The sequence below is a fragment of the Giraffa tippelskirchi genome, chromosome 1, assembly GCF_054371585.1.
Source record: "Giraffa tippelskirchi isolate mGirTip1 chromosome 1, T2T-mGirTip1v1.2.pri, whole genome shotgun sequence".
NCBI lineage: Eukaryota > Metazoa > Chordata > Mammalia > Artiodactyla > Giraffidae > Giraffa > Giraffa tippelskirchi.
The window spans coordinates 121,290,126-121,314,750 of record NC_137275.1 but is presented as its reverse complement, the minus strand read 5'-3'; the positions used below and the strand labels follow the sequence as shown (position 1 = coordinate 121,314,750).

General features: G+C 50.8%; 2 protein-coding genes across 6 annotated transcripts in view; one reads left to right on the top strand and one right to left on the bottom strand.

Moving 5' to 3' along the window:
• The window catches only part of LOC145507595 (uncharacterized), a 77,663-nt gene extending 76,697 nt beyond the window's left edge, over nucleotides 1-966 (bottom strand). For 3 of the 4 annotated variants that reach the window (XR_014054965.1, XM_081494471.1, XM_081494482.1), the window contains exon 1: nucleotides 330-966. Coding sequence is in view for 2 of the 4 variants with exons in the window: in XM_081494471.1 (XP_081350597.1) it covers nucleotides 330-590 (261 nt within the window). In the remaining 2 variants the exon portion in view is untranslated. The remainder of the gene's footprint in view (nucleotides 1-329) is intronic. The other variant, XR_014054961.1, reaches the window with a different exon arrangement.
• On the top strand, nucleotides 535-23,610 carry LOC145507583 (huntingtin-like). Of its 2 annotated transcripts, none has more exons than XR_014054951.1 (7): nucleotides 535-781; nucleotides 11,070-11,153; nucleotides 19,039-19,159; nucleotides 21,904-21,963; nucleotides 22,351-22,430; nucleotides 23,249-23,424; nucleotides 23,514-23,610. XR_014054951.1 is itself a non-coding variant. In XM_081494440.1 (7 exons), exons 1-7 carry the CDS (start codon nucleotides 669-671, stop codon nucleotides 23,545-23,547), a joined length of 654 nt encoding a protein of 217 aa, XP_081350566.1. In that variant the 5' UTR covers nucleotides 535-668; the 3' UTR covers nucleotides 23,548-23,610. The 2 variants fall into 2 exon arrangements, 1 of the variants encoding a protein (XP_081350566.1); XM_081494440.1 differs by having other exon boundaries at nucleotides 23,263-23,424.
• Nucleotides 23,611-24,625: the final 1,015 nt, after the last annotated feature.

Sequence of the window (24,625 nt, the reverse complement as noted above, 5' to 3'; positions counted from 1 at the left end):
CCCTCCGCGCCGCGCCGCGCCGTCGCGCCCCCGCCCCTCGGCGCCGCGCCCCGGCCCCTCCGCGCCCCGCCCCCGTGCCGCGCCCCGCCCCCGTGCCGCGCCCCGCCCCCGTGCCGCGCCCCGCCCCCGTGCCGCGCCCCGCCCCCGTGCCGCGCCCCGCCCCCGTGCCGCGCCCCGCCCCGCCCCCGCGACGCGCGCCGCCCCCGCGACGCGCCCCCGCCCCTCCGCGACGCGCCCCGCCCCTTCTCGCGGCGTCACGCCGTCGCGCCCCAGCCCCTCCGCGCCCGCCCCGCCCTCTCGCCGCGCTCCCCCGCCTCCGCACGGCCCACCTCGTTCTTTCCTGGGAGGAGCGCGCTGATGTCTGTGGCCTCGGCAGCTCCAGGAGGCGAGACGGCGGACGCGTAGAGCCGGGCGGGCGCCGCGTCTGGCCTTTTGCGGAGGCCGCCTCCTCTGGCTGTCAATCCCGCCGGCCTGGCCCCGCCCCGCCCAACGGCGGAGCGTCGCGGGGCGTATGGCCGAGGGGGCTGCCGGGACGGACCCAAGATGGCCGGGCGCCTGTGTTCCGTTCCTGTCCTCGGCCCGAACCTCATTCATTGCCGTGCTGCTGAGCGGAGCCGCGAGCCATCCCGAGGGCTCCGGGCGTTGTTCCCGCGGGGCCGCAGGCCGCCATGGCGACCCTGGAAAAGCTGATGAAGGCCTTCGCGTCCCTTAAGTCCTTCCAGCAGCAGCAGCCGCCGCCGCCGCTATGCCCGGCCGTGGCCGAGGAGCCGCTGCACCGACCGTGAGTACTGACCCGCCGCAGCTCGGCCCCAGCCCTCCCCGGCCTTCGCCAGCCTCCCGCGGAGGCACGGAGGCGGCCCCGGCCCTCTGCCCTCCCGGCTGCCCAGTTTGGGGAGGAACCGGGGTTGCGTTGTGAGCAGGACTCGGCCGAGCCGAGGCCGCGTCCAGCCCCCACTCTTCTGCTGTGAGGGGAGCAGGGCCGCGCGGGCGCTGGACGCTCCCCGAGGAGGCGGGAATTGGGAGCCCGAGTGATGCGGGGACAGTGGTGACCTCATGCCCGGGGACGTCGGGCTGGAGGGCGGGGGAGCGCGCGCGTTCCAATGGGGAGCCTCTGGCGGGGCCCCCTTTAAACAGGCTGGGAGTCAGTCGGGCCTGTCTTCCCGTAGCCTCAGGGCTTTTCGTTTAGTTCGGGGGTCGCGGCAGAAGACTGAAGTGTTGGAAAGAGACCGGCTTGTCTCAGTTCAAGGCGGTCTGCAGGCCCCTTAAATGCGCAGTGGTCGCCCCGTAGTGTGAACTTAGCCCAGATGGTTGTTACTAACACGCAAGAAACAATAAAACGGCCTTCAATAGTGGGAAGAGTGGGCTGAAGTTTATTACTTGTCTGCAGTTGGAAATAAATCACATCTTGCTGAGGGAGAGGTTAATCGTCGGGGCGAGTGATGTCCATTTCACGGGCATCGCAGTCACGCTGGCCAGAACCTGGATGGGTGTCTGCGGACAGTCTCCTGTGGCAGACATCCTGGTACTGTTCGGAAGTAGGGGGTCTCGGTTGCTTGTGCTAGGGAACTTTTCGAAACAGAAGAAGAGAGACCATTTGATGTCACCTTCTTACAGAGCCCAAGTACTTTTCCTTGAAGTCTTGGGTGTTCCGCAGAAGTCAGGGCGTGCTCTGCTACAGTTCAGGCCTTTCTTTCATGTGCGGGCGTTTTCTTTCTCATCTGGATTTGTACAAGACGGCATTTAATGAGGACAGTTTTTGGGAAGCCGCCCCTTTAAGAAGTTCACCTTAATGTTAAGATGGATTCATTTTCAGGAATGTTTTCATCTTTGTTTCTGATATGATTCCTTGCTGTGTCCTGAGGTTTAATCAGGAAATGAGTCTTTGGGGAGTCATTTTGGCTTATCTGTGAAAATGTAGCAGTAAAGCGCTTTTTCTGCTAAAAGGTGAAAAACTTGTTTGGATACTTTGAGAAAAAAGAATCTTTTTTTAAACAATTTGACGTTTCTCCGCAGCAAATAACTTGTAACCATGACCCATTCCAGACTTAGCATAGTGCTTCTCCGTGGAGGTAGAAGTCAGAGAAGTTCACGCATCTCAGCGTCTCTTGGATCTTGTGTACAAACAGGAAGCACCAGGCAGGCTCTGGGTGGGAAGGAACGTCTTAACTGCCGTCCCTGTCTGTTGTCCAGCACTTGGTCTGTCATCTTTGCATAAACAATACATTGCTGCTGCTACTGCTAAGTCGCTTCAGTCGTGTCCGACTCTGTGCGACCCCAGAGACGGCCGCCCACCAGGCTCCCCCGTCCCTGGGATTCTCCAGGCAAGAGTACTGGAGTGGGTTGCCATTTCCTTCTCCAGGGGATCTTCTTTCCCCAGAGATGAAACCACAGCTGTTGCTTCTCCTGAGGTAACAGGCGGATTCTTTACCACTAGCGCCACCTAGTCATTATTGTTTGAATTTTAATATAAGATCAGTCACCACTGAAGACCGTCCATCTACCTGAAGAATTTTATGATTTTAGAGCTACCTATTGAGTGCAGAAAAGACTAAAATTTAATCAGGGCAGATGTTTTCCCCCTCAAATCGGTGTGGATTGCTGGGAAGTGACTTTGGATGAGTTAGAAGAGAGATCTGAACCATGCGCTTTCTTCGTAGCTGACCGTGATGGGACGTGTACTCACTCTTTCTGGCAGTAAAGCTGTGACAGTCAGGGTCACAGAAGGGCCGTCACTGACGTCTTGGTCACACCTGAGGGCTGCAGCTCGGACTCCACAAGCTGCTTGAGCTCAGTCGTGTGGGACTGCTCTTCAGGGTCTCTCTTTTTCTTAAGCTTTGCTGTTTCTACTTCTCTTTCCATCTCTTGGTTTTAGAAACTCAAGGTTAACATAATTATCATTTATCTTTCGAAACCTGTTGGAAAGATTGACTGAAGACTTTTGAGTCAGTTTTACTGTGTATTGAACCTACTCCTTTGGTCTTCCCTTGTGGCTCAGCCAGTAGACTCTGCCTGCAGTGCGGGAGACCTGGGTTTGATCCCTGGGTTGGGCAGATCCCCTGGAGAAGGGAAAGGCTACCCACTCCAGTATTCTGGCCTGGAGAATTCCATGGACTAAGTCCACGGGGTTGCAAAGAGTCAGACACGACTGAGCGACTTTCATTTTCTTTCACTTTCAACCTACTCTTGTACGGCAAGCACTTGCCCACTCCTTTGTTGTCTGGGAAACACCTGTCCAGTGTAGGTGCTGGGCTGAGTGCCCGTGAGAGGCACGCGCTTGTTCTCAGTGAGTCTGTCATCCCTGGAGAGTAACCGTGGGAACCGTTCCTTCCAGAGTGTGGTGCTGGCTCATGGCAGGGCCTGGGGCAGGAGCCCTGAGGGAATAGGGCAGGCTTCCCCAATGGCTCAGCAGTAAAGAATCTGCCTGCAATGCAAGAGAGGGAGATGCAGGTTTGATCCCTGGGTCAGGAAGTTCCCCTGGAGACAGGGGATGGCTGTCCGCTCCAGTATTCTTGTCTGGAAAACCCCGTGGGCAAAGGAACCTGGTGAGCTACAGTCCATGGGGTTGCAAAGAGTCGGACACCACACACACACACACACACACACAGACACGTATCTTTCACTCTATCCCCACAGGGAGCTCAGAGGAGGAGCTAGACCCAAGCAGACAACACAGGAGTGTGCTTTTATTTTGATGGGTGAAATTGGTATTCGGTCTTTGATTTTTTGCTTGTTTCATAAATTTTGCTCAAATTCTAGCATGGGGCCTCGGGTGCAGCACATGTGAGTCTTAAGGAAATCAGGCAGCAGGTTCAGAAAGTGGTATCATTTTTTGTTACCTGTATTCTTGTGGCCTAGTCCACATACGAGGAGAGAGACACAGTTCTTTTTAAAGCTTATATTTGTATTGATCAGTTTTCTGTTGTGACCATCTTAGGTAGTGAGGTGCACTCAATTTAGTGTTTGTCAGCTTTTTCTGATGGCCATCCCCCCAGGAGTTGTTTTAGACCCTAGGGTAAGAGGCTGCCCACAGAGGGGTCACTGCCTGTAGAGCTGGGAGACCGGGTGTGTGAATGCAGCTCATTTAAGGCCTTTGTGGGTTTTCACTTTGGAAGGGAACCATACAGAAGAGAGTTCGTTTGCCTCCTAACTTGTTGGGAGAGGTCAGTGTTCTTTAATTTTCTTGAAGACTTAAGGTCTTCAACTAGGTGAGCTGCTGTAATCGAGACTTGAATGTGGTGGCTCAAAGAAGAGAGCATTTAAACTCTCATAGTACTTTCTGTTCATGATCTGAGCCACAGTCTGCTCCTGGTCTTGTTTTTGCTGACTGTATAGAGCTTCTCCATCTTTGGCTGCAAAGAATATAATCAATCTGATTTCGGTGTTGACCATCTGGTGATGTCCACGTGTAGAGTCTTCTCTTGTGTTGTTGGAATAGGGTGTTTGCTATTACCAGTGTGTTCTCGTGGCAAAACTCGATTAGCCTTTGCCCTGCTTCATTCTGTACTCCAAGGCCAAACTTGCCTGTTATGCCAGGTGTTTCTTGACTTCCTACTTTTGCATTCCAGTCCCCTATAATGAAAAGGACATCTTTTTTGGGTGTTAGTTCTAGAAGGTCTTGTAGGTCTTCATAGAACCGTTCAACTTCAGCTTCTTCGGCGTTACTGGTCGGGGCATAGACTTGGATTACCGTGATATTGAATGGTTTGCCTTGGAAACGAACAGAGATCATTCTGTCTTTTTTGAGATTGCATGCAAGTACTGCATTTCGGACTCTTTTGTTGACCATGATGGCTACTCCATTTCTTCTAAGGGATTCTTGCCCACAGTAGTAGATATAATGGTCATCTGAGTTAAATTCACCCATTCCAGTCCATCTTAGTTCGCTGATTCCTAGAATGTCAACGTTCACTCTTACCATCTCCTGTTTGACCACTTCCAGTTTGCCTTGATTCACAGACCTAACATTCCAGGTTCCTATGCAATATTGCTCTTTACAGCATCGGACTTTGCGTCTATCACCACTCACATCCACAGTTGGGTATCGTTTTTGCTTTGGCTCCATCCCATCATTCTTTCTGGAGTTATTTCTCCACTGATCTCCATTAGCATATTGGGCACCTACTGACCTGGGGAGTTCATCTTTCAGGGTCCTATCCTTTTGTCTTTTCATACTGTTCATGGGGTTCTCAAGGCAAGAATACTGAAGTGGTTTGCCATGCCCTTCTCCAGTGGACCACAATCTGTCAGACCTCTCCACCATGACCCATCCGTCTTGGGTGGCCCCACACGGCATGGCTTAGTTTCATTGAGATAGACAAGGCTGTGGTCCGTGTGATCAGATTAGCTAGTTTTCTGTAGTTTTAGTTTTAGTGTGTCTGCCCTCTGATGCCCTCTCGCAACACTTACCGTCTTACTTGGGTTTCTCTTACCTTGGGCCTTGGGTAATTCCTCTTGCCGCCGCCGGCCCCAGCCCCCAGCCTGGCCTAGCCCCTCTCGCCTGCCGCCCCCGGACCCCCGCCCCCGGCCTAGGCCCTGTCAGCCGCTGCCCCCGGCCCCCGGCCCGGCCTACCCCTGTCGGCCGCCGCCCCCGGCCCCCCGGCCCCCGGCCCGGCCTAGCCCTGTCGGCCGCCGCCCCCGGCCCCCCGGCCCGGCCTAGACCCTGTCGGCCCCCGGCCCGGCCTAGGCCCTGTCAGCCGCCGCCCCTGGCCCCCGGCCCGGCCTAGCCCCTCTCGGCCGCCGCCCCCGGCCCCCGACCCGGCCTAGCCCCTCTCGGCCGCCGCCGCCGGCCCCCAGGCCCCGGCCCGGCCTAGCCCCTCTCGGCCGCCGCCCCCGGCCCGGCCTGGCCTATCCCCTCTCGGCCGCCGCGCCCGGCCCCCGGCCCCCGGCCCCGGGCCCGGCCTAGCCCCTCTCGGCCGCCGCCCCGTGCCCCGGCCCGGCCTAGCCCCTCTTGGCCGCCGCCTCCGGCCCCCGGCCCCCGGCCCGGCCTAGCCCCTGTCGGCCGCCGCCCCCAGCTCCCGGTCCCCGGCCCGGCCTAGCACCTCTCGGCCGCCGCCCCGTGCCCCGGCCCGGCCTAGACCCTCTCGGCCGCCGCCCCCGGCCCCCGGCCCCCGGCCCGGCCTAGCCCCTCTTGGCCGCCGCCTCCGGCCCCCGGCCCCCGGCCCGGCCTAGCCCCTTTCGGCCGCCGCCCCCGGCCCCCCGGCCCCCGGCCCCCGGCCCGGCCTAGCCCTGTCGGCCGCCGCCCCCGGCCCCCCGGCCCGGCCTAGACCCTGTCGGCCCCCGGCCCGGCCTAGGCCCTGTCAGCCGCCGCCCCTGGCCCCCGGCCCGGCCTAGCTCCTCTCGGCCGCCGCCCCCGGCCCCCGGCCCGGCCTAGCCCCTCTCAGCCGCCGCCCCCGGCCCCCAGGCCCCGGCCCGGCCTAGCCCCTCTCGGCCGCCGCCCCCGGCCCGTCCTGGCCTATCCCCCTCGGCCGCTGCCCCCGGCCCCCGGCCCGGCCTAGCCCCTCTCAGCCGCCGCCGCCCCGGGCCCCGGCCCGGCCTAGCCCCTCTTGGCCGCCGCCCCCGGCCCCCGGCCCGGCCTAGCACCTCTCGGCCGCCGCCCCGTGCCCCGGCCCGGCCTAGCCCCTGTCGGCCGCCGCCCCCGGCCCCCGGCCCCCGGCCCGGCCTAGGCCCTCTCGGCCGCCGCCCCCGGACCCGGGCCCCGGCCCCCGGCCCGGCCTAGCCCCTCTCGGTTGCCGCCCCCGGCTCCCGGCCCGGCCTAGCTCCTCTCGGCCACGCTTCTGCGCCGAGCCGTCGCAGCCGTCGCAGCCGTCTTATGGCAGAAAGTGAAGAACTAAAGAGCCTCTTGATGAAGGTGAAGGAGGAGAGTGAAAAAGTTGGCTTAAAGCTCAACGTTCAGAAAACTAAGATCATGGCATCTGGTCCCATCACTCCATGGGAAATAGATGGGGAAACAGTGTCAGACTTTACTTTTTTGGGCTCCAGAATCACTGCTGATGGTGACTGCAGCCATGAAATTAAAAGACGCTTACTCCTTGGAAGGAAGGTTATGGCCGACCTAGATAGCCTGTTTAAAAGCAGAGACATTACTTTGCCAACAAAAGTCCGTCTAGTCAAGGCTATGGTTTTTCCAGTGGTCATGTATGGATGTGAGAGTTGGACGGTGAAGAAAGCTGAGCGCCGCAGAATTGATGCTTTTGAACTGTGGTGTTGGAGAAGACCCTTGAGAGTCCCTTGGACTGCAAGGAGATCCAATCAATCCATCCTAAAAGAGATCAATCCTGGGTGTTCATTGGAAGGTTTGATGTTGAAGCTGAAACTCCAATACTTTGGCCACCTCATGCCAAGGGTTGACTCATTGGAAAAGACCCTAATGCTGGGAAGGATTGGGGGCGGGAGGAGAAGGGGACGACAGAGGATGAGATGGTTGGATAGCATCACCGACTCGATGAACATGGGTTTGGGTAGACTCCGGGAGTTGGTGATGGACAGAGAGGCCTGGCGTGCTGCAATTCATGGGGTCGCAGAGAGTCGGACACGACTGAGCGACTGAACTGAACTGAGTACTTTCTGTTTCAAACTGAGGTCTAATATACACATACATACACACACACACACACACATATATCTATATAGTTGCTGTTGTTCACTCCTTCAGTCATGTCTGACTCATTGCAACCCCATGGACTGCAGCACCCCGGGCTTCCCTGTCCTTCACAATCTGCCAGAGTTCGTTTGCTCAAACTCATGTCCATTGAGTCAGTGGTGCAATCCAACCATCTCATCCTCTGTCACCCCCTTCTCCACCTGCCTTCAATCTTTCTCAGCATCAGGGTCTTTTCTTAAGAGTCAGCTCTTCACATCATGTGGCCAAAGTATTGGAGCTTCAGCATCAGTTCAGTTCAGTTGCTCAGTTGTATCCCACTCTTTGCAACCCCATGGACTGCAGCATGCCAAGCCTCCCTGTCCATCACCAACTCGCAATTTACTCAGACTCATGTCCATTGAGTCGGTGATGCCATCCAAACATCTCAGCCTCTGTTGTCCCCTTCTCCTCCTGCTGTCAGTCTTCCCCAGTCTTTCCTGAGTCTCTCCCATCAGGAAGCTTCCATAAGCCTCTTATCCTTCTCCATCAGAGGGCAGACAGAATGAAAACCACAGTCGCAGAAAACTAACCAGTCTGATCCCATGGACCAGAGCCGTGTCTAACTCAGTGAGCTATGCGTCATGCTGTGTAGGGCCACCCAGGACAGACGGGTCATGGTGGAGAGCTCTGACAAAACGTGGTCCTCTGGAGAAGGGAAGGGCAAACCACTTCAGTGTTCTTGCCTTGAGAACCCATGAACAGTATGAAAAGGCAGCTTTAGCGTCGGTCCTTCTTCCAGTGAATCTTCAGAGTTGATTTCCTTTAGGATTGACTGGTTGGATCTCCTTGCGGTCCAAGGGACTCTCAAGAGTCTTTTCCAGCACCACAGTTGAGAAGCATCAGTTCTTTGGCGCTCATCCTTCTTCACAGTCCAACTCTCACATCCATACCTGCCTACTGGAAAAACCATAGCCTTGACTAGATAGACCTTTGTCAGGAAAGTAATGTCTCTGCTTTTTAATACGCTGTCTAGGTTTTTCATAGCTTTTCTTCCAAGGAGCAAGCGTCTTTTAATTTTATGGCTGCAGTCACCATCTGCAGTGATTTTGGAGCCCAAGAAAATAAAGTCTGTCACTGTTTCCACTGTTTCCCCATCTATTTGCCATGAAGTGATGGGAGCGGATGCCGTGATCTTAGTTTTTTGAATGTTGAGTTTTAAGCCAGCTTTTCACTCTCCTCTTTAACCTTCATCACGGGGCTCTTGAGTTCCTCTTCACTTTCTGCCATTAGGTTGGTGTCACCTGCATATCCGAGGTTATTTATATTTTTCCTGGCCATCTTGATTCCAGTTTGTGCTTCATCCAGCTTGGCATTTCGGATGATGTACTCTGCATAGATGTGAAATAACCAGGGTGACAATATATAGTCTTGACGTACTCCTTTCCCAGTTTTGAATCCAGTTCACTCATCGGTACCTCTTTTAGTGTACTCCTCCCCTGCCAGGCCCCTGTAAATTTCAGACCACTTTACATTCCCTTAAAGGTAAAGACTGTGGCATAAATGGAATCATCCCTGTGTACCTTGAAGCGGATGCATTGAAATTCATCCTTGTGTGTGTCAGTCGTTTGCTTCTTTCACTGCCAAGCAGTATTCCGTTACTCCATGGCAGCTGTTTATCCATCCACTGAGACATTTGGGTTGTTTCCATCCCAGCACTTTTGAAGTGAGTGACTCAGGTGGGCGGGAGGTGAAAGGCCTCTGCCTCCTCCTGCCACTCAGGACCCAGGCTCCTTCCATCCTGTCACCCTGCAGCCTTTTTGTTGTCTTTGTCTGTATGTTCAGAAACTGGGTGTTAGAAGCATCTGTTCCAGTTGGGGGAAGCTAAAAGGAGGGGGTGGTGCCCTGGGCAAGCCACAGGCAGAAGCTCCGCTCGCTGCTGTGTTCCTGTTTCATCTGTGTGAATAGTCACTTGTGTGTGCCTGGCTGCAGGGAAGCCGGGCTGTGGGACTTGTCAGCAGGAAGCTCGTGTCTGAGAAGGGAAGCACGGTGTTTTGGTGGGTGCCTAGCAGCCCACAGCACAGCTCATCAGCGAGTCTCTTTTAGGAAGGAGACCAGTGGGAGACATGGTCACCTGTCCATGTGGTGAGAGACTTACTGGCTGCTGACTGGGAGCCCCTCTCTGCACACCATGGACTTGGCCTCTCATCCAGGCCTGTCTTTCCTTCTCCCGGGCCCTGACTTTCCGCTCGGGAGACTCTTCCTTGTCCATGTTCTTCCCTGGCCACGTCTGAACTGCCTTTTGAGGGTGTGTCTTTCTTGGTTTGCACAATTGCAAGAGTCTGTTCCTTCACATGTAGTTTTTTGGAGCCTGCAGTTGCTGCTGCTGCTACTGCTGCTGAGTCGCTTCAGTCGTGTCCTACTCTGTGCGACCCCATAGACGGCAGCCCACCAGGCTCCGCCGTCCCTGGGATTCTCCAGGCAAGAATACTGGAGTGGGTTGCCATTTCCTTCTCTAGTGCGTAAAAGTGAAGTCGCTCAGTCGTGTCCGACTCTTAGCGACCCCATGGACTGGAGCCTACCAGGCTCCTCCGTCCATGGGATTTTCCAAGCAAGAGTACTGGAGTGGGGTGCCGTTGCCTTCTCCGGCCTGCAGTTGCATTAGGGATTAAACGGAGGTGTTGGTCAGTTAGTATTTTAATCTCTTTGGTACTCTTTATAGAATTCCCTCAAAAACGTAGTAGTCTTCTGGTCTCACTGTTTCTAGTTAGTACCGTGTCCTGGTAGCTGTCAGACACTCGGATCCTTTTTTGGATGTAATCATCAAGCCTGATTTCTTTTTCGCTTCCTCTTTGGATCATCCCTGTTTTCTGTATTTCTCCGGTGCCTACTTCAGAGACCTCTGAAGTCATAGGTTTGGGTGAGAAGCAGGCACCTTTTATCTCATCTTCTTGACCAGTCTGTCTCCTTTTTACAATTTTGACTGAAAAGTCTCACTAGGAGGCTTTTGAGAAAGGCTCTGGGCAGGGTACTTGTTTGTAGCCATTCAGAGATATAGGAGCAATTAACCATTGTGTTAATACATTCTCTCATACTCCATCGTGTGAGGCCTGTGTGGGGCTGACTCGTCAGTCCGTGTGGTTTTGCGAGGGGGCGCTGTGGAGAGTAGGTGTTATACTATTGCGTTGAATTGAAGCTCCCTCTGTCCACGCGATCCTGGGCCAGCCCTGTTGGCGCTGCAGTTTCTTCTCTCTGCAGCAGAGAAGGCAGGCGTGTTAGTGACGCCCCCTGAGTTTTCTGTGGAGCCCAGTCCTGGAGGGGACCCGGGGTTCGGCCCACCCCACCTCTCTGACCTCAGAGCACCCTGCCCCGGCACGGTTTTACTCCTTGGAGTCAAAGAAGCTGTGTTGAATGAATGAATGAATGAATGCCACGTAGAAATAGATGGAGTGGACAACACTAACTTCCTTTACTCTTTTTTTCCCCCTTTTAGAAAGAAAGAACTCTCAGCCACCAAGAAAGACCGTGTGAATCATTGTCTGACAATACGTGAAAACATAGTGGCACAGTCTCTCAGGTAACTGCACTTTGAACTTTCCAGTGAAAATAGAACACTTCTGTGTTTTCATCGTCGCCCTAGTTGTTTTGAAACCTTGACGGGACCCCTCCCCCTTCTGGCGGTGGATATGGAGGATTTCCAGACACCGTAATGAGTAATGCTTCCTTCTTGTAATCTTACACCGTGTCGTTGTAACCATTTGGATAACTGAACAGCATGTTTGTATTTTCCTTATTGCGGTGTGGGAACAAGAGCCTGCCCAATTACTGGGATCTCGTGGTTGCTTTTCTTCTGCGCTCTGCCCTGTCCGCCCTGTGGGGGTGCTCCCTGCTCATCACAGCTTTGGGATGGTGGGCTCATGGGCGTTAACCGGAGGCCCACCTCCCTGGCTCAGGCTTTCCTGTGGGGTGAGCAGGCAGCACCTTCGTGTATCGCTTTTTTGCTGATTGTCCTCATTCTCCTTGCTTTTTACTGTCTGTCTCTCTTTCGGAGTACTGTTCCTTGTATCTGTGGGTGGTAGTTATTTTAAGCCTGTCTCTAAATGAGTGAGTAGGAAACAGATGTGCTTATGGTTTCTGAACTCCGTTCCTCGGATGGGACGTGTGAAATACTTCTCTTGGAGTAAGTACTTTCTCTTGGAGTAAATCGTTCATGTTCTTCTCCTGTTGGGAAGGGCTCTTTGTAATCTATTAGAAAAACCTCTAAGAATAATCACCTTGGTTTTCGTACTGACAGAAATTTGGTGATTCATTTATTTTTCGTGGCACATTGCCACTTGTATTTTATACTTGCCGCTTGTATTTTATGCTTTCAAAGTGATTTCATGTAGACTATTTCATTTTAGTTGAACTCAATGCCATTTTGAAAGACAGTGTATGACTACTGTTTTTATCTAATTTGTAGAAATATCGTGGGAAGAAATGAAGTGACAAGTGAGAATATGTGCTGAAACTAAGAATACAAAAATTCTAAGTTAGCATGCTCTTGTAGACAACAGTACTAAGTCAAAGTAGGGGAGAAGGTTTGCATTCTGTCTCCGCTCCGAATAAGCCAGGCAGCTTCAGACAAGGCCAACTTGTTGGAGTCCCTGTGGCCTCGTCTTTGATGTGTAAACTCAGTGTACAGAGCTCTTGTGGGAGGAGCGACACCCGTGGGACGCTGTTGAGAGCTGCGTGAAAGTGCTCATGAGCTCCTGAGAGGCAGAAATCCATCCTGTGGTGGCGCACGTTGTCCTGCAAGCCGCCATGACTCTTGTGTGGATGGACGTTAGATGCCTGGCAGAGCCCCGGGGCCTGCTGCTTCCTTAGCACGGCTGTGCTCATCAGACTTCGAGCATCCAGGTCTCAGGAAGGAACACCTCACATCGAAAGCTTATGGACCCAGAAAATAGACCTTTTCCATTCTGAGTGCTTCATGCCTTACGCTTACTTTGTTTCTTGATAATTCCCAGTGGACTTGATGGACTGTTGGCTTAGATTCACACCTGTGTGTGGGGGTGTGTGTGTGTGTGTGAGTGAGTGTGTGTTCAATTGCTCAGTCACGTTTGACTCTTTGCAGCCCCATGGACTGCGGCCCACCAGGCTCCTCTTATCCATGTAATTTTTCAGGCAGGAATACTGGAGTAGATGCCATTTCCCTCCTCCAGTGGATCTTCCCCACCCAGGAATTGAACCTGCATCTCTTGTGTCTTCTGCATTCAGGCAGATTCTTGACCACTAGCGCCACCTGGGAAGTACGTTGAGATATGTTAAGACTGGTTTGTGGTTCACTTTGCCATCGTAAATCATGGTAATCGCTGTTAATAGGTTCTCCATTCCTGTGTCTGTTCGGTTTTTATGGAGTAATGCTAATGGTCTTTGCGGTGCTTGTTCTACGTAGGATCAGATGAATGGGATATGTTTTGGAGCCAGAGAGGTTGTCTTTGGTCGCATCAGATCAAAGAACGTGTTTGTTTTAAGATGTTCTCCATACTTTTCAGAAATGTCGAGTTGTAGAGCTGCAGTGGATCTTTTATACACAGGTAATGATTTAGGAAGTCTTCGTGGCTGGCATTTCCTGTGGTCTCGCCTCTAATGTACCTGATCTCTGGTACGTTCTTCAGCTTCTGTCAGGTACTGATCTTATCTCTCGGGGCTTATTTCAGGCAGCTTCTCGAGTCCTTGAGGTGTGTTGTGACTCAGCCTACTTCAGCTCTCAATTTGGTGGTCTGTCCTGCTGCTTCCTACATACGCATGCACATCAGAATCACCCCGAAAATTTGTTAGAAATACAGGAACGAAGATAACCTCACTGCCCTCTTTCCCCAGCACTCTGATGTTTTCTGTCCAGTGGAGGGTGAGGATTCATTTGTAACTCGTTTCCTTTTGGGAGGACCTCAACACCCTCGTCTAAGCAAGTGGACCTGATAAGGTGATTGGGTAAAAATAAGTGTACAGGAATCTATAGATTTCCCATTCCCATATATTAGCTTAAATCTGTTAGAAAATATAATGCTTCAAGATCCAATTCGTAGTAGCACCAACATATACTATTTCAAGAAATTGACAAGAGATATGCAGAAACTATGGAAGGACTGTATGGACTTCTCTGAAAGGGACAGATGACTACTTCCTGCTTTTTCAACGTGGGAACAGTTCCTTATCATAAAGTTAAACTTTCTCTAAATTAATCCATAAATTTAAAATGAGCTTGATCAGAATTCTAGTAGAGATATTTTTGAACTTGTTCATCTGCAAGAATAAATACATCAGTTTTAACAAACAAAATCTGAAACCAGCAGTAATTGGTGAGACCTGGTGTTCATGACATTAAAATAGCTCTTAGACATTAAAGAAGGTACAGAATAGGAAGTGGGAAAGTGTATGTGTGTATGTGCAGATACGAATTTCCGATAAAGGTAACATCTTGTATTAGTGTGGAAATGATGGATTATTGAACCAGTTGAGTATTTAGGGGAATATTCTTCATATTGCAGGCAAACGTAAATGCCAGATTAATTCCCTAAATGTAAGAGAGTGAAGTCATTACTACAAAAAGAACATTTAATCTTAGTCTGTGGAATGCTTACAATATAAAGGAAGAAAGTGTTTAATCTAGAATATAGTTCAGTATGTCAAAATCTACTTGCAACTGAAACTTAAATGCAACTTGGGGCAAGTATTGATGGTATATGTATCAAAGGTTTACTAGCTTCTTTAGAGAGAAATTGTAAACCATTAAGAAAAAGGCTGTCTTTCTAATAGGAAAACAAGCAAAACTATGAATGGGCAGTTTGGAAAAGAAGAAATGTAACTGAGCCAGTAGATGTAATAGCTAACACTTATTTCATGCTTCCTGTGGAGAAATGTTCAGATTTACTAGTAATCACTGGAATGAGACGAAAACAAAAATGAGAACATTTCTTTTTTACCTGTCAACTTTACAGACATTAAGCAATCCTCAGGATTTTGTCAGAGATGATGCAACTTTTTTAAAAGGCAACTTGGGGAATTTCACGGTCCAGGGGCTAAGACTTTGTGCTGCCGATGCAGGGGGCCCAGGTTCGATTCCTGGTCAGGGAACTAGATCCCGTGTGCAGCAACTAAGACCCGGCGCAGACAAATAAGTAAATATTTAAAAAAATGAAAGGCAGTTTGGCCTGTTTGATTTGGCCATTTCGCTTCAGGAGTTTATCCTTAGGAAAGTGTCTGGTGATACTGGTGCAATGCTAGTCATCCCGTTAAAGAATGAAAAATAATCTTGATGACTTACCTACAGGGGAATTGAACTTGATACATTTATGGAAAGGAATATTAGTTAACTTTATTAAAGATGATTTCTAGATCTGTGACTAGGTGATATAATAATAATATGATAAAGATTAAATTAAAAAATTATGAAGGATTTTTGCTTCTGACTCAGATGGTTAGATAGCATCACCGACTCAACGGACATGAGTTTGAGCAAACTCGGGGAGACAGTGGAGGACAGGGGAGCCTGGCGTGCTGCAGTCCATGGGGTCGCAGAGTCAGACATGACTGAGCGACTGAACAACAAGATAAGTGACAAGGACAGGGTTTGCCTTCCTGCCCAAAGCAGTTGATAATGGATACAATGCATTAAGTGTGGTTTTCAAGGCCTCAGGTATTAGGTATCTCTGGGAAAATGGAAGCTAATGCTATGAGCCTGAGGATTTCCCCAGATGACTGCCTGGAGGGGGTTTCCCAGTGAGGACGGGAGGAGGGAAACCCGGGAGAGCCCATGGTTGCTGGGACAGAGTTGATGGCCTCAGGAGGCAGGGTGGCTGGGACCATGGGGGGAAGATCAGAGAGGGACAAGCTGCACAGAGAGACCTGGAGACCCGCGAGGGCTCTCAGGTCTCAGCTGAGTCTTGCTGCAGACAGTGGCCTGGAGCTGCGGGTAGAGTCACCTGAAGGGGCTGGAGGGAGCAGGTGCTGAAACTCCAAGTGCGGGAAGAGCTCCTCTCACCAGCCAGAGGGGGAACCTCATCCTTCTGGCGCTTTGGGTCAGCTGCTCAGAAGGGTTTGCCTTCACAGCAGGGGTGACTCACTTCAGCCCTAGATGAGATGCTGTTCTGATCCTGCCTGCAGGTGGAGCCCAGGGCGGCCCTAGTCCTTCAGAATAACACAGTTGCATTCCAGGGCAAGCTTCAAGAATGTCGGAATTCAGAAGTGTATAGTGCCCAACAAGATAGAAGGTATAAGGTCTGGCATCTGATCAGAAATGGTCAGGAATGCCAAGAAGCAGGAAAACATGAGCAACGGTGAGAAAAATAACTGAAGCTGACCCAAACAATATTTAACCCAGAAGAAGGCAGGGAAGAGGGCCAATAAAGAGCATATGGACCAAATAGGGAAGTCGCAGTACAGTGGCAGATTCAAACCTAGTTTTAGGGACTTTTCTGGTGGTCTGGTGATTAAGAATCCGCCTTCTAATGCAGGGGACATGGGTTCAATCCTTGGTCAAGAAGCTGGGATCCCACATGTTGCAGGACAGCTGAGCCTGAGTGCCACAGTGAAGAGCCTGGGCGTTGCCGCTGAGACCCGTTGAGGCCAACAAATAAAAAATAAACCTAGTTATATCAATAATGACATGAAATGCAAAAGATTTTTCAGATCAAATGAGAAGCAAGACCCAGTCTCTGCTGCCTACGAGAAATACATTTTAAATATAAAGATTCATATAGGTTAACAGGAAGACAATGGAAAGAGGTTCACCATGTTGGCCCTGAACAGATGGAAGCTGATATTACCATCAAGTGGAAGTGAAAGTCGCTCAGTTGTGTCTGACTCTTTGTGGCCCCATGGACGATACAGTCCATGGGATTCTCCAGGCCAGAATATTGGAGTGGGTAGCCTTTCCCTTGTCCAGGGGATCTTCCCAACGCAGGGATCAAACCTAGGTCTCCCACATTGCAGGTGGATTCTTTACCAGCTGAGCCACCAGGGGAGCCCTGTTATCATCGAAGTGGGTCTCTAATCCAAGGCCATGACCTGGAATAGGATCATCATTTCATAACAACAGTAAAGGCATCAGTTCATCAAGTGGGCATGACAGCCCTAAATGTGTATGTACTTAAGTCCAGAGCTTCAGAAACACATGAAGCAAAACCTGATGGAATTGCAAGGAGAAATAGACAAACCCACAGTTACAGGCAGATGTCAGTGGCCTCTCAGAAATTCTTAAAATCTGGATCTAGAAAACTGCAAACACTGTCCCACTGTGTGCTGATCGACATTTACAGAAGCTTCATGCAGGAGAGCAGAAGACTCCTTCCTTTTGAGTGCCCACAGGACACGTGCCAAGGAAGACTGACGGGGCCGTAAGCGGGTCTGTGGACGTAAATCACTGAACGTCACACAAAGCGTGCTCTCCGACCTCAGTGTAGGTGTCTGGGACTCTACTGCTGAAAGGCAGTCTTGAAAAGCCCCCACTATGTGGAAATCAAGTAGCACATTTCCACGTGACCCATGGGTCAAAGAGGAAGTCAAAAGGGAAATTTGAAAATATTTTGAACTGAGTGAAAATAAAAAGAAAGGATTAAAAAACTTGTAATATGCTGCTATAGCATTTTAAAGGGGCATTTATAGCATTAAACGTCTATTTTATAAAAGAAGAAAGGTCTGAGACCTTCAGTAACCTCAGTATACCTTAGAAAACTAAAAAGCAAATGAGACCCAAATTGAGCAGAAGGATGGCCATACTAAAAATAACAAAAGTCAGTAAAATTCAAAACAGAAGTGTATAGAAAAGTCAATAAAACAAAAAGTGTGTTCTTTGAGAAGGTCAGTAAGAGGAATAAGACTGATCAGGAAAAAGTGAAGTCACAAGTTTCTGATGTCTGGAAAAGGGAAATGGTGTCAGTGTAGGTTGTACAGATATTAAAAGGATAGCAAGGAAATATGAATTTTATGCCAGTAAATTCAACCACTTAGATGATGGGCACGTTTCTTTTTCGAAAAGCACTGTTTATTCTGTTTGGCGGTGCTGGGTCTTCGTTGCTGCGCACGGGCTTTCTGTAGTTGCAGCCAGCGGGGGCTGCTCTCCGTTGCGATCGGTAGGCCTCTCATTGCAGTGGCTTCTCTTGCTGTGGAGCACAGGCTGTAGGCCCACGGGCTTCAGTGGTTTTGGCTGTCAGGCTCTAGAGCACAGGCTCAAAATCTGTGGGGTACGGGTTTAGTTGCTCCGTGGCATGTGAGGTCTTTGTGGACCAGGGATCAAACCCATGTCCCCTGCACTGGCAGACGGATTCCTGTCGGCTGTAGCATCAGGCGAGTGCGATGGAGAAGTTTCTTGAAAGACCAACTTCTAAAGCTCTCTCAAGCAGAAATAGATAGCCTGACTAGCCCCGTGTCTCGTTGTTGTTGTGTTTTTGGGGCGTGCTGTGCAGCTCACAGAATGTGTTCCCCCGCCAGGGGTCGAACCTGGGGCCACAGCAGCAAGAGCTCAAGAGTGCTAACCACTAGGCACCAGGGACTCCCTAAGTCCTCTATCTATTTTATTAAATTAAAATTTAAAAACAGTATTTGATTTCGTTATTGGAGAGCTTCTTAAAAGCATGGTTAGAAGTAGTATGTAAACCTACTTTTTGTCTTTTTAAAAAATTGAGAGAGAATGGGCCCACAACACTGGTGGTTTGATTCCCTTGTATAATGCACTGCGGCAACCTAGTGTTAGCCAGCACCTCTGTCGTATCATTGTCATTCCTTTTTGTGTGTTGAGAGCACTAAAGAGCTCGTCTCTTAGCAACTTTGAAGTTTAAAATGCAGTATTGCTGACTGCAATCACTAGGCTGTGCTTCCGAGTTCCAGGTTATCTACTAATTACAAGTCAGCCTGCTTTTTCAGCTGTGAATTGTATGGAATCTCTATACACGTATTTCTGTCTCCCCCCCTCTCTCTCTTTTAAAGGTTTATCTAATGACTTCTTTTGGGCTGTGCTGGGTCTTCGCTCCTTCTCGGGCTTCCTCTAGTTGCAGCAGGCGCGGGGTGCTCTGATGGCGGTGTGCGGGCTCAGTATTGTGCCCGGGCTTAGCTGTCCCCACAGCACGTGGGAGCCTGCCAGTCTTCGCAGACCAGGGAGCGAGCCTGTGTCCCACCACTGGACCACCACGGAAGCCCCCAAATAAAATAGTTCTGATGAAAATTTTGTGTCTGAATTCAGATGTGCCGTAAAACAGGTTGTTCCATAGCACAGTAATTTCTTCATGTTGATTACATGTTGAAGTAATATTTTGGATACATTGGGTTAAATGAAATATATTATTGAGATGAATTTTACCTGTAACGTAAATGTAACGTCCTTTTTCTCTTCCAGAATCCCACACAGGATACCAGAAACCTAACTGCGTTTCATCATCGTGTGTTCTCTGGGCTGTGACAGTCTCTCTTCTCTTTTCATTTAGAAATTCTCCAGAATTCCAGAAACTTCTGGGCATCGCTATGGAACTTTTTCTGCTGTGCAGTGATGACGCGGAGTCAGATGTCAGGATGCTGGCTGACGAATGCCTCAACAAAGTCATAAAAGTAAGAACCCTCTGGACGGTGTTCTCTGAGATACGATCACTGGAGCTAAGGGAAGAAGCCGTGACTTGGTGTTCTTTTGTTTTGAGTAGCAAAGTCCTTTAGGTCGTCTGCACTTTTTTAATCGAATAGTGTGTGGTTTGGAGGGACTCTAGTGTCTGCCAGGGTACTGGCTGTACCTGCCCAGTCAGAGGGAACGGGTTTCCCCTCATGCCTGCGCGGGGCGTAGGTCAGGGATGGGCGCTGGCAGTGACCTCTGGGGGCTCTTGGACCGAGTGTCACTCTGTCGAGAAACCAAGACGCCCCGAGAAGGCAAGGGGACGGGCGGTGGAATCCGCCGTTGATGTCTTCGTCTCCCGAGTCCTGGGTCAGGCAGGACTGTTCACAGGTAAGGACGTGCCTTCTCTGGTAGCTTGGCTGGAGTTCTGGCTGGAGTTGGTGTGACGTGACTGGGGAGATAGGAGTTCCCAGAAAAGGTTGGTGAAGCCAGAGCCACCTGGGTGGGAGGTGAGGTGAGGAGCGCGGGGGACACAGGTCCTCTTTGCTCAGGCTTTCCCAGTGCAGAGTTTGTACCCAAGATCAGTGTAGCTTTAATCCACTTTTCCCTTTTCCTGTTTTCTGCTGCCATTGAAGATGAAGTTCTTTCATAATTGTTACTATCTTGGAAAACTGCCTTTGTTTTTCTCATTCTGCCCTTCTCCTTGTTTGTATCCCCAGCCATCCTGGGGTTTCAGCTGACAGTGTGCTCCTGCCTTCGGATGATGTACAGTCTCAGATGGGGAGCATGTTTGTTCAGAAATGCCTGAACGCATGGTGTAAGTTCTGAGTTCTGGGAGATGTTGGCAGCTCATCATTGCAGTCTGGAGGTGGAGGTGATTTCTGTGTGGGGAGGCAGAGCAGGCTCCCCGGAGGTGGTGGCAGTTAGGTGAACCAGAAGATTTAGGACCTTCTCTTTTTTTGGCTCCCTGTGTGGCATGTGGGATCTGGGTTTCCCCCACCAGGGATCGAACCCGGGCCCCAGTGCAGTGGAAGCAAGGAGTGCTCTAGGGACGTCCCTTAGGACCTTCTTAACGCTTGCAGACTCACAGAGGAGGGGGACTCTACCAGAGAACGGGAGATGTTGAGGATCAGTTCAAGGGGTTTGCACTTTATTTGGTAGAGAGTGAAGAAAGGGAAGAGCTCTCGAGGATTTGTAACCTGGTAGTTGAAGTATCCTGGTGGTGCCTTGTATCCTGCCTTGGACAGAAGAGAGACTTTGTGCCCAGAATCCATGAGGGAGGCTAAGTGTCCAGGGAAGAGAGGTGGGGCCCTGAGCCAGGAGGAGGTGCTGGGGTGCCAGTGAGGAGCAGAGGTTGGGCTGTCACGGACTGGACCTGGCGGCTGTGTGTCCACCCCGGTGTGGAGGTGGAGGCGGGAGCGAGCAGGGAGGGCTCAGGTGGCGCATTAGCATCGCCTGTGGCTGTGAGCGCCCATTCAGTGCTATTTCTCGGCTTTGAAGTTTACTTTTCTCCTGTAATAAAATACATTTGACATTAGTTTATAAAACATTTATGAAGTGAAACAAAACTTGGATATGCCTTCTAGTTTTACTGGCCAAGCCGTGTTTTACTATATACTTGTCCGTTTTGATGTGCTTGTTTGAGGGACTGTAGTCCAAACTGAAATAGTAGAATTAGAATTTTAAATATCCTAGGCATGATTCAGAACCTCCCAGAATGTGACCCTGTTTTGATTTTCAAGCTCGCTGAGCCTCTGTGGGTTTGCTAAGACCAGCTTGGTTTCTAGCTGTCACGTGCTTATATCACAGGAAAGGAAGAGGTCTTTTCTGTGGAGGCTTGGTTATATCTTCCCTCTCTTCTTGTGGGCAAGCCATTGGCAGTACCGTTCGGAGGAGAGGGTTCTCATGGCTGAGAGCGGGGCCCAGAGATCTTTCCGTCTTGGGAAGCCATCTCCAGCGTGGACTTTGTGTCCTTGCTGGTGGTTGCCATCAGCCATTATTCCTGGGTTGAAGTTGCCCGTGTGGCCATTTCGGTTTGACTTGTAATCGAGCAAGAGGGTCAGGGCTCTGAGGAGCCTGTGGTTCCAGCAGGTTCGTGTGTCACTGGGGCCCTGAGGTGGGGAGCACGTGTGCCTCACGGGCGGACCAGACCTTTGGGAAGGGTGCGGCTTCTGCGTGGAGCGGCGTGTTCCCACGCCAGAATCAGGGCTCTGCCCTTGGGTGTCCACCTCCTGTCCCACTTGCTCTGCAGACTCCAGGGAATTGCTGATGTTGGATCATCATTAAAAACGATGGTTAAAGAATGTGCTTTAATGACTAAAAATGATTCAAGTATGTACTTGAATTGAATATAAGAGCTTTAGAGTGAATTTGAACTATCTACCATTTAATTTTGATATTATGTAGTGTTTCATTGTAATGAATATTCTTTTCCTTCCTTTTTTAAATATTATGGTGAATGACCTGTATCTAGTTGGTAACTTCCTGCATACATATACTTCTTTCTTAATGAACAGGTTTTCAATTTAGTTGCTATTATATTCTCCTTCGCATCAACATTGAAGTTTTAGTTGCCCTTCAGATTCCTTTAGAACTGCTTCGTGGTTGTTGTTCAGTCGCTCAGTCGTGTCCAACTCTTTGCGGCCCCGTGGACTGCAGCACGCCAGGCTTCCCTGTCCTTCATCACTCTTAGAACTGCTAGTAAGTAGAATGTATCTTCTCTGAACAAATCTCTTGTGTTTTGTTGTAGGCTTTGATGGATTCCAATCTTCCGAGGTTGCAGCTGGAACTCTATAAGGAAATTAAAAAGGTGGGTTTTTATTTTTCCTTATTGAAACAAATCTATTGATCCACTGTATTGAGTAATGTATGAAATTTTCTTGTATTTGATAAGTAAAAATGTTAGAAGGAAGCAAATGCTGTTGGATAAAGTAGACTCTATTGTTTCACTTCTTCTCAGAATGTTGTTCTTCATTATTTATTGGATGAGATGGGAATTAAAATGGGAGTTTTTAAAAAAATTCTGTATAATTTCGTCCCATTAAACCTTAAAATTTCAAAAGTAGTTGCACGCTTAAATGGCCTTTTCTCTAAAATTAGAAATTAGTGAAAACAGCTCTTTTGTTTATCTGAAGTCCTGTTGATGACCGGTGTCTGTGGCTCCTCCGGGTAACACACCGCTCCTTCACTCCCTCAGAACGGCGCTCCTCGGAGCCTGCGCGCTGCCCTGTGGAGGTTTGCCGAGCTGGCTCACCTGGTTCGGCCTCAGAAATGCAGGTGAAGTGGGTGCTGTGGGTCGTCACTGTTGCTGTTATTTTGGTCGGGAGGCCAGCTCCTGTGGACTCTTTCTGTCTCAGCTCAAAAGTCGTTTGTCTGAAGGTCTCCCCTCCCCCCCATCTGAAGCCAGCCCCCTCCTCCCGTCCCACTGCAGTCCGTGCCGTCCGCTTCCTCTCCCTCACAGCAGCCGTGGCTCAGAAACGCTCTCACACACCTGTTCGCTTTCTGCCCCCCCCGCCCCCCAAGGCACGTGCGTCCCAGGACAGGGGGCGTCCCTGTCGGCCTGCTGTAGCCCAGCACTGCGGACGGTGTCTGCCCGGGGGCTCGCCAAGGAGATGCTTGTCAGGTGGTCAAAGACTGCGTGCCACCTCACTGTTGCTCACCGTAGGGATTATAGAAAACTCTTGTCTGTCTGTTACATGGGTTAAAAGTAGGAAGTGTGAGGAAAGTTTTGACTGATTGAAACAGTTGTATCTTTTTAATTTCTTTTAATTGGAGGATAATTTCCTTATGGTGTGGTGGTGGTTTTTGCCATGAATCACCCATGGGTGCACATGTGTCCCCCATCCTGAAGCCCCCTCCCGCCTCCCTCCCCACCCCACCCCTTGGGTTGTCCCAGAGCACCGGCTTTGAGTGCCCCGCTTCATGCGTCGAACTTGCACTGGTCATCTCTTTTACATATGATGATATTCATGTTTCCGTGCTGTTCTCTCAAATCATCCTGTCACCAAGATTTTCCAGGCAAGAGTACTGGAGTGGGTTGCCGTTGCCTCCTCCATTTTTTTCCTCAATGAACCATCCTTAATTATTGAATGCAGACCCTTGCGTACAGGAACGTGAAACATGAGTGGATCGGCGACAAGTGGCTGCCCAGTCTGGGCTTCCCGCAGAACCGTAGCTATTTCATGGAGTGCCTTGTGCACGCGCAGATGCTGGACCACTTGACCAAGAAAGCCCTTCGTGGACAACTGAAAATGATTGATAGTTTTCACAGGTCAGTCGGTGCAAGAAGTTCTCACTAGCCTGCTGAGAGATGTTTGCCTGCGGCCAGGTCTAAATTTTTTCTTTTTCTCTTGGAAACAGAAACAGTTTGCAGTGTGGAATTGTGTGCCTGTGAAGGTTGAATTATGACCGAAAAGGACTGGAAAGGAAAAGAGAAGAACGCCAGAATGACCTGAAAGGCTAGTACAGTCCTATTTCTTGCTTCCCAGTGTATAAGCAGCCTCAGTGATTTCCTATTTGAAAGAAAACTTCAGGAAATGCTTTCCTTGGAGAAAACACACCTCGCATCATGACAGAGGAGGGAGGGATGGAAAGGACTGTTTTTGAGGTCGTCCTCTGTGGCCAGAGAACCTGTGCTCTGTCCTGGGGCTCACATGGGTGAGCTCGGCCGTGTCCGACTCATTGCGACCCCATGAACTGTAGCCTACCAGGATCCTCCGTCCATGGGATTGTTTAGGCAAGAGTACTGGAGTGGGTTGCCATTTCCTTCTCCAGGGGATCTTCCCGACCCAGGGATCGAACCCAGGTCTCCCGCCTGGTAGGCAGATGCTTTACCGCCTGAGCCACCAGGGAAGTTCCAAACACCCATGAAAAACACTAATTCTTTCATTGAAACAGCAACAAACAGCAAAACCTTATCTTTGGTCTCTAGGAGAAGAAGAAAAAAACCGCTGCACCTCCACCAAGCACACTGAGTGTCAGTGCAAACCTGGCACTTTCCGTGGAGAAGATGCACCTGAGTTCTGTCAAAAATGCAGCACCGGGTGAGACACAGGAGCCTAGGGGGCTTGCAACCCACAGGAGACCCCAGTTTCCTTGTACCCATGTCTCTCTCCTGCTTCCGTGAAGCCCCTCCCACCTCTCAGAGCTCCCCTGTGCCTGTGGGGTCTCCTGAGCCTGCAGCAGCGCTCCCCACCACCCCCGTTTGTCCTGCACGGCTTTCCCAGTGGCCCCTTCCCACGTCTCCTCAGGAGGGGCCTAGAAAGACCGAAGTGCTGACAGCAGACAGAAGTCATCATGAGGCCACGTGTGTGCTCCTTCAAGGTTCCTATAAAACCGGAGCCAACTCGCCAGGCCTCACACCCAGCCCTTGCTCCCCAGTAGCACCTGAATCTTTCCTGTTGGGGGGCTCGGTGGCCAATAGTAATTCACTGTCCTCTGACGCTCCAGTGTTGGCTGAGATTGGTAGGAAG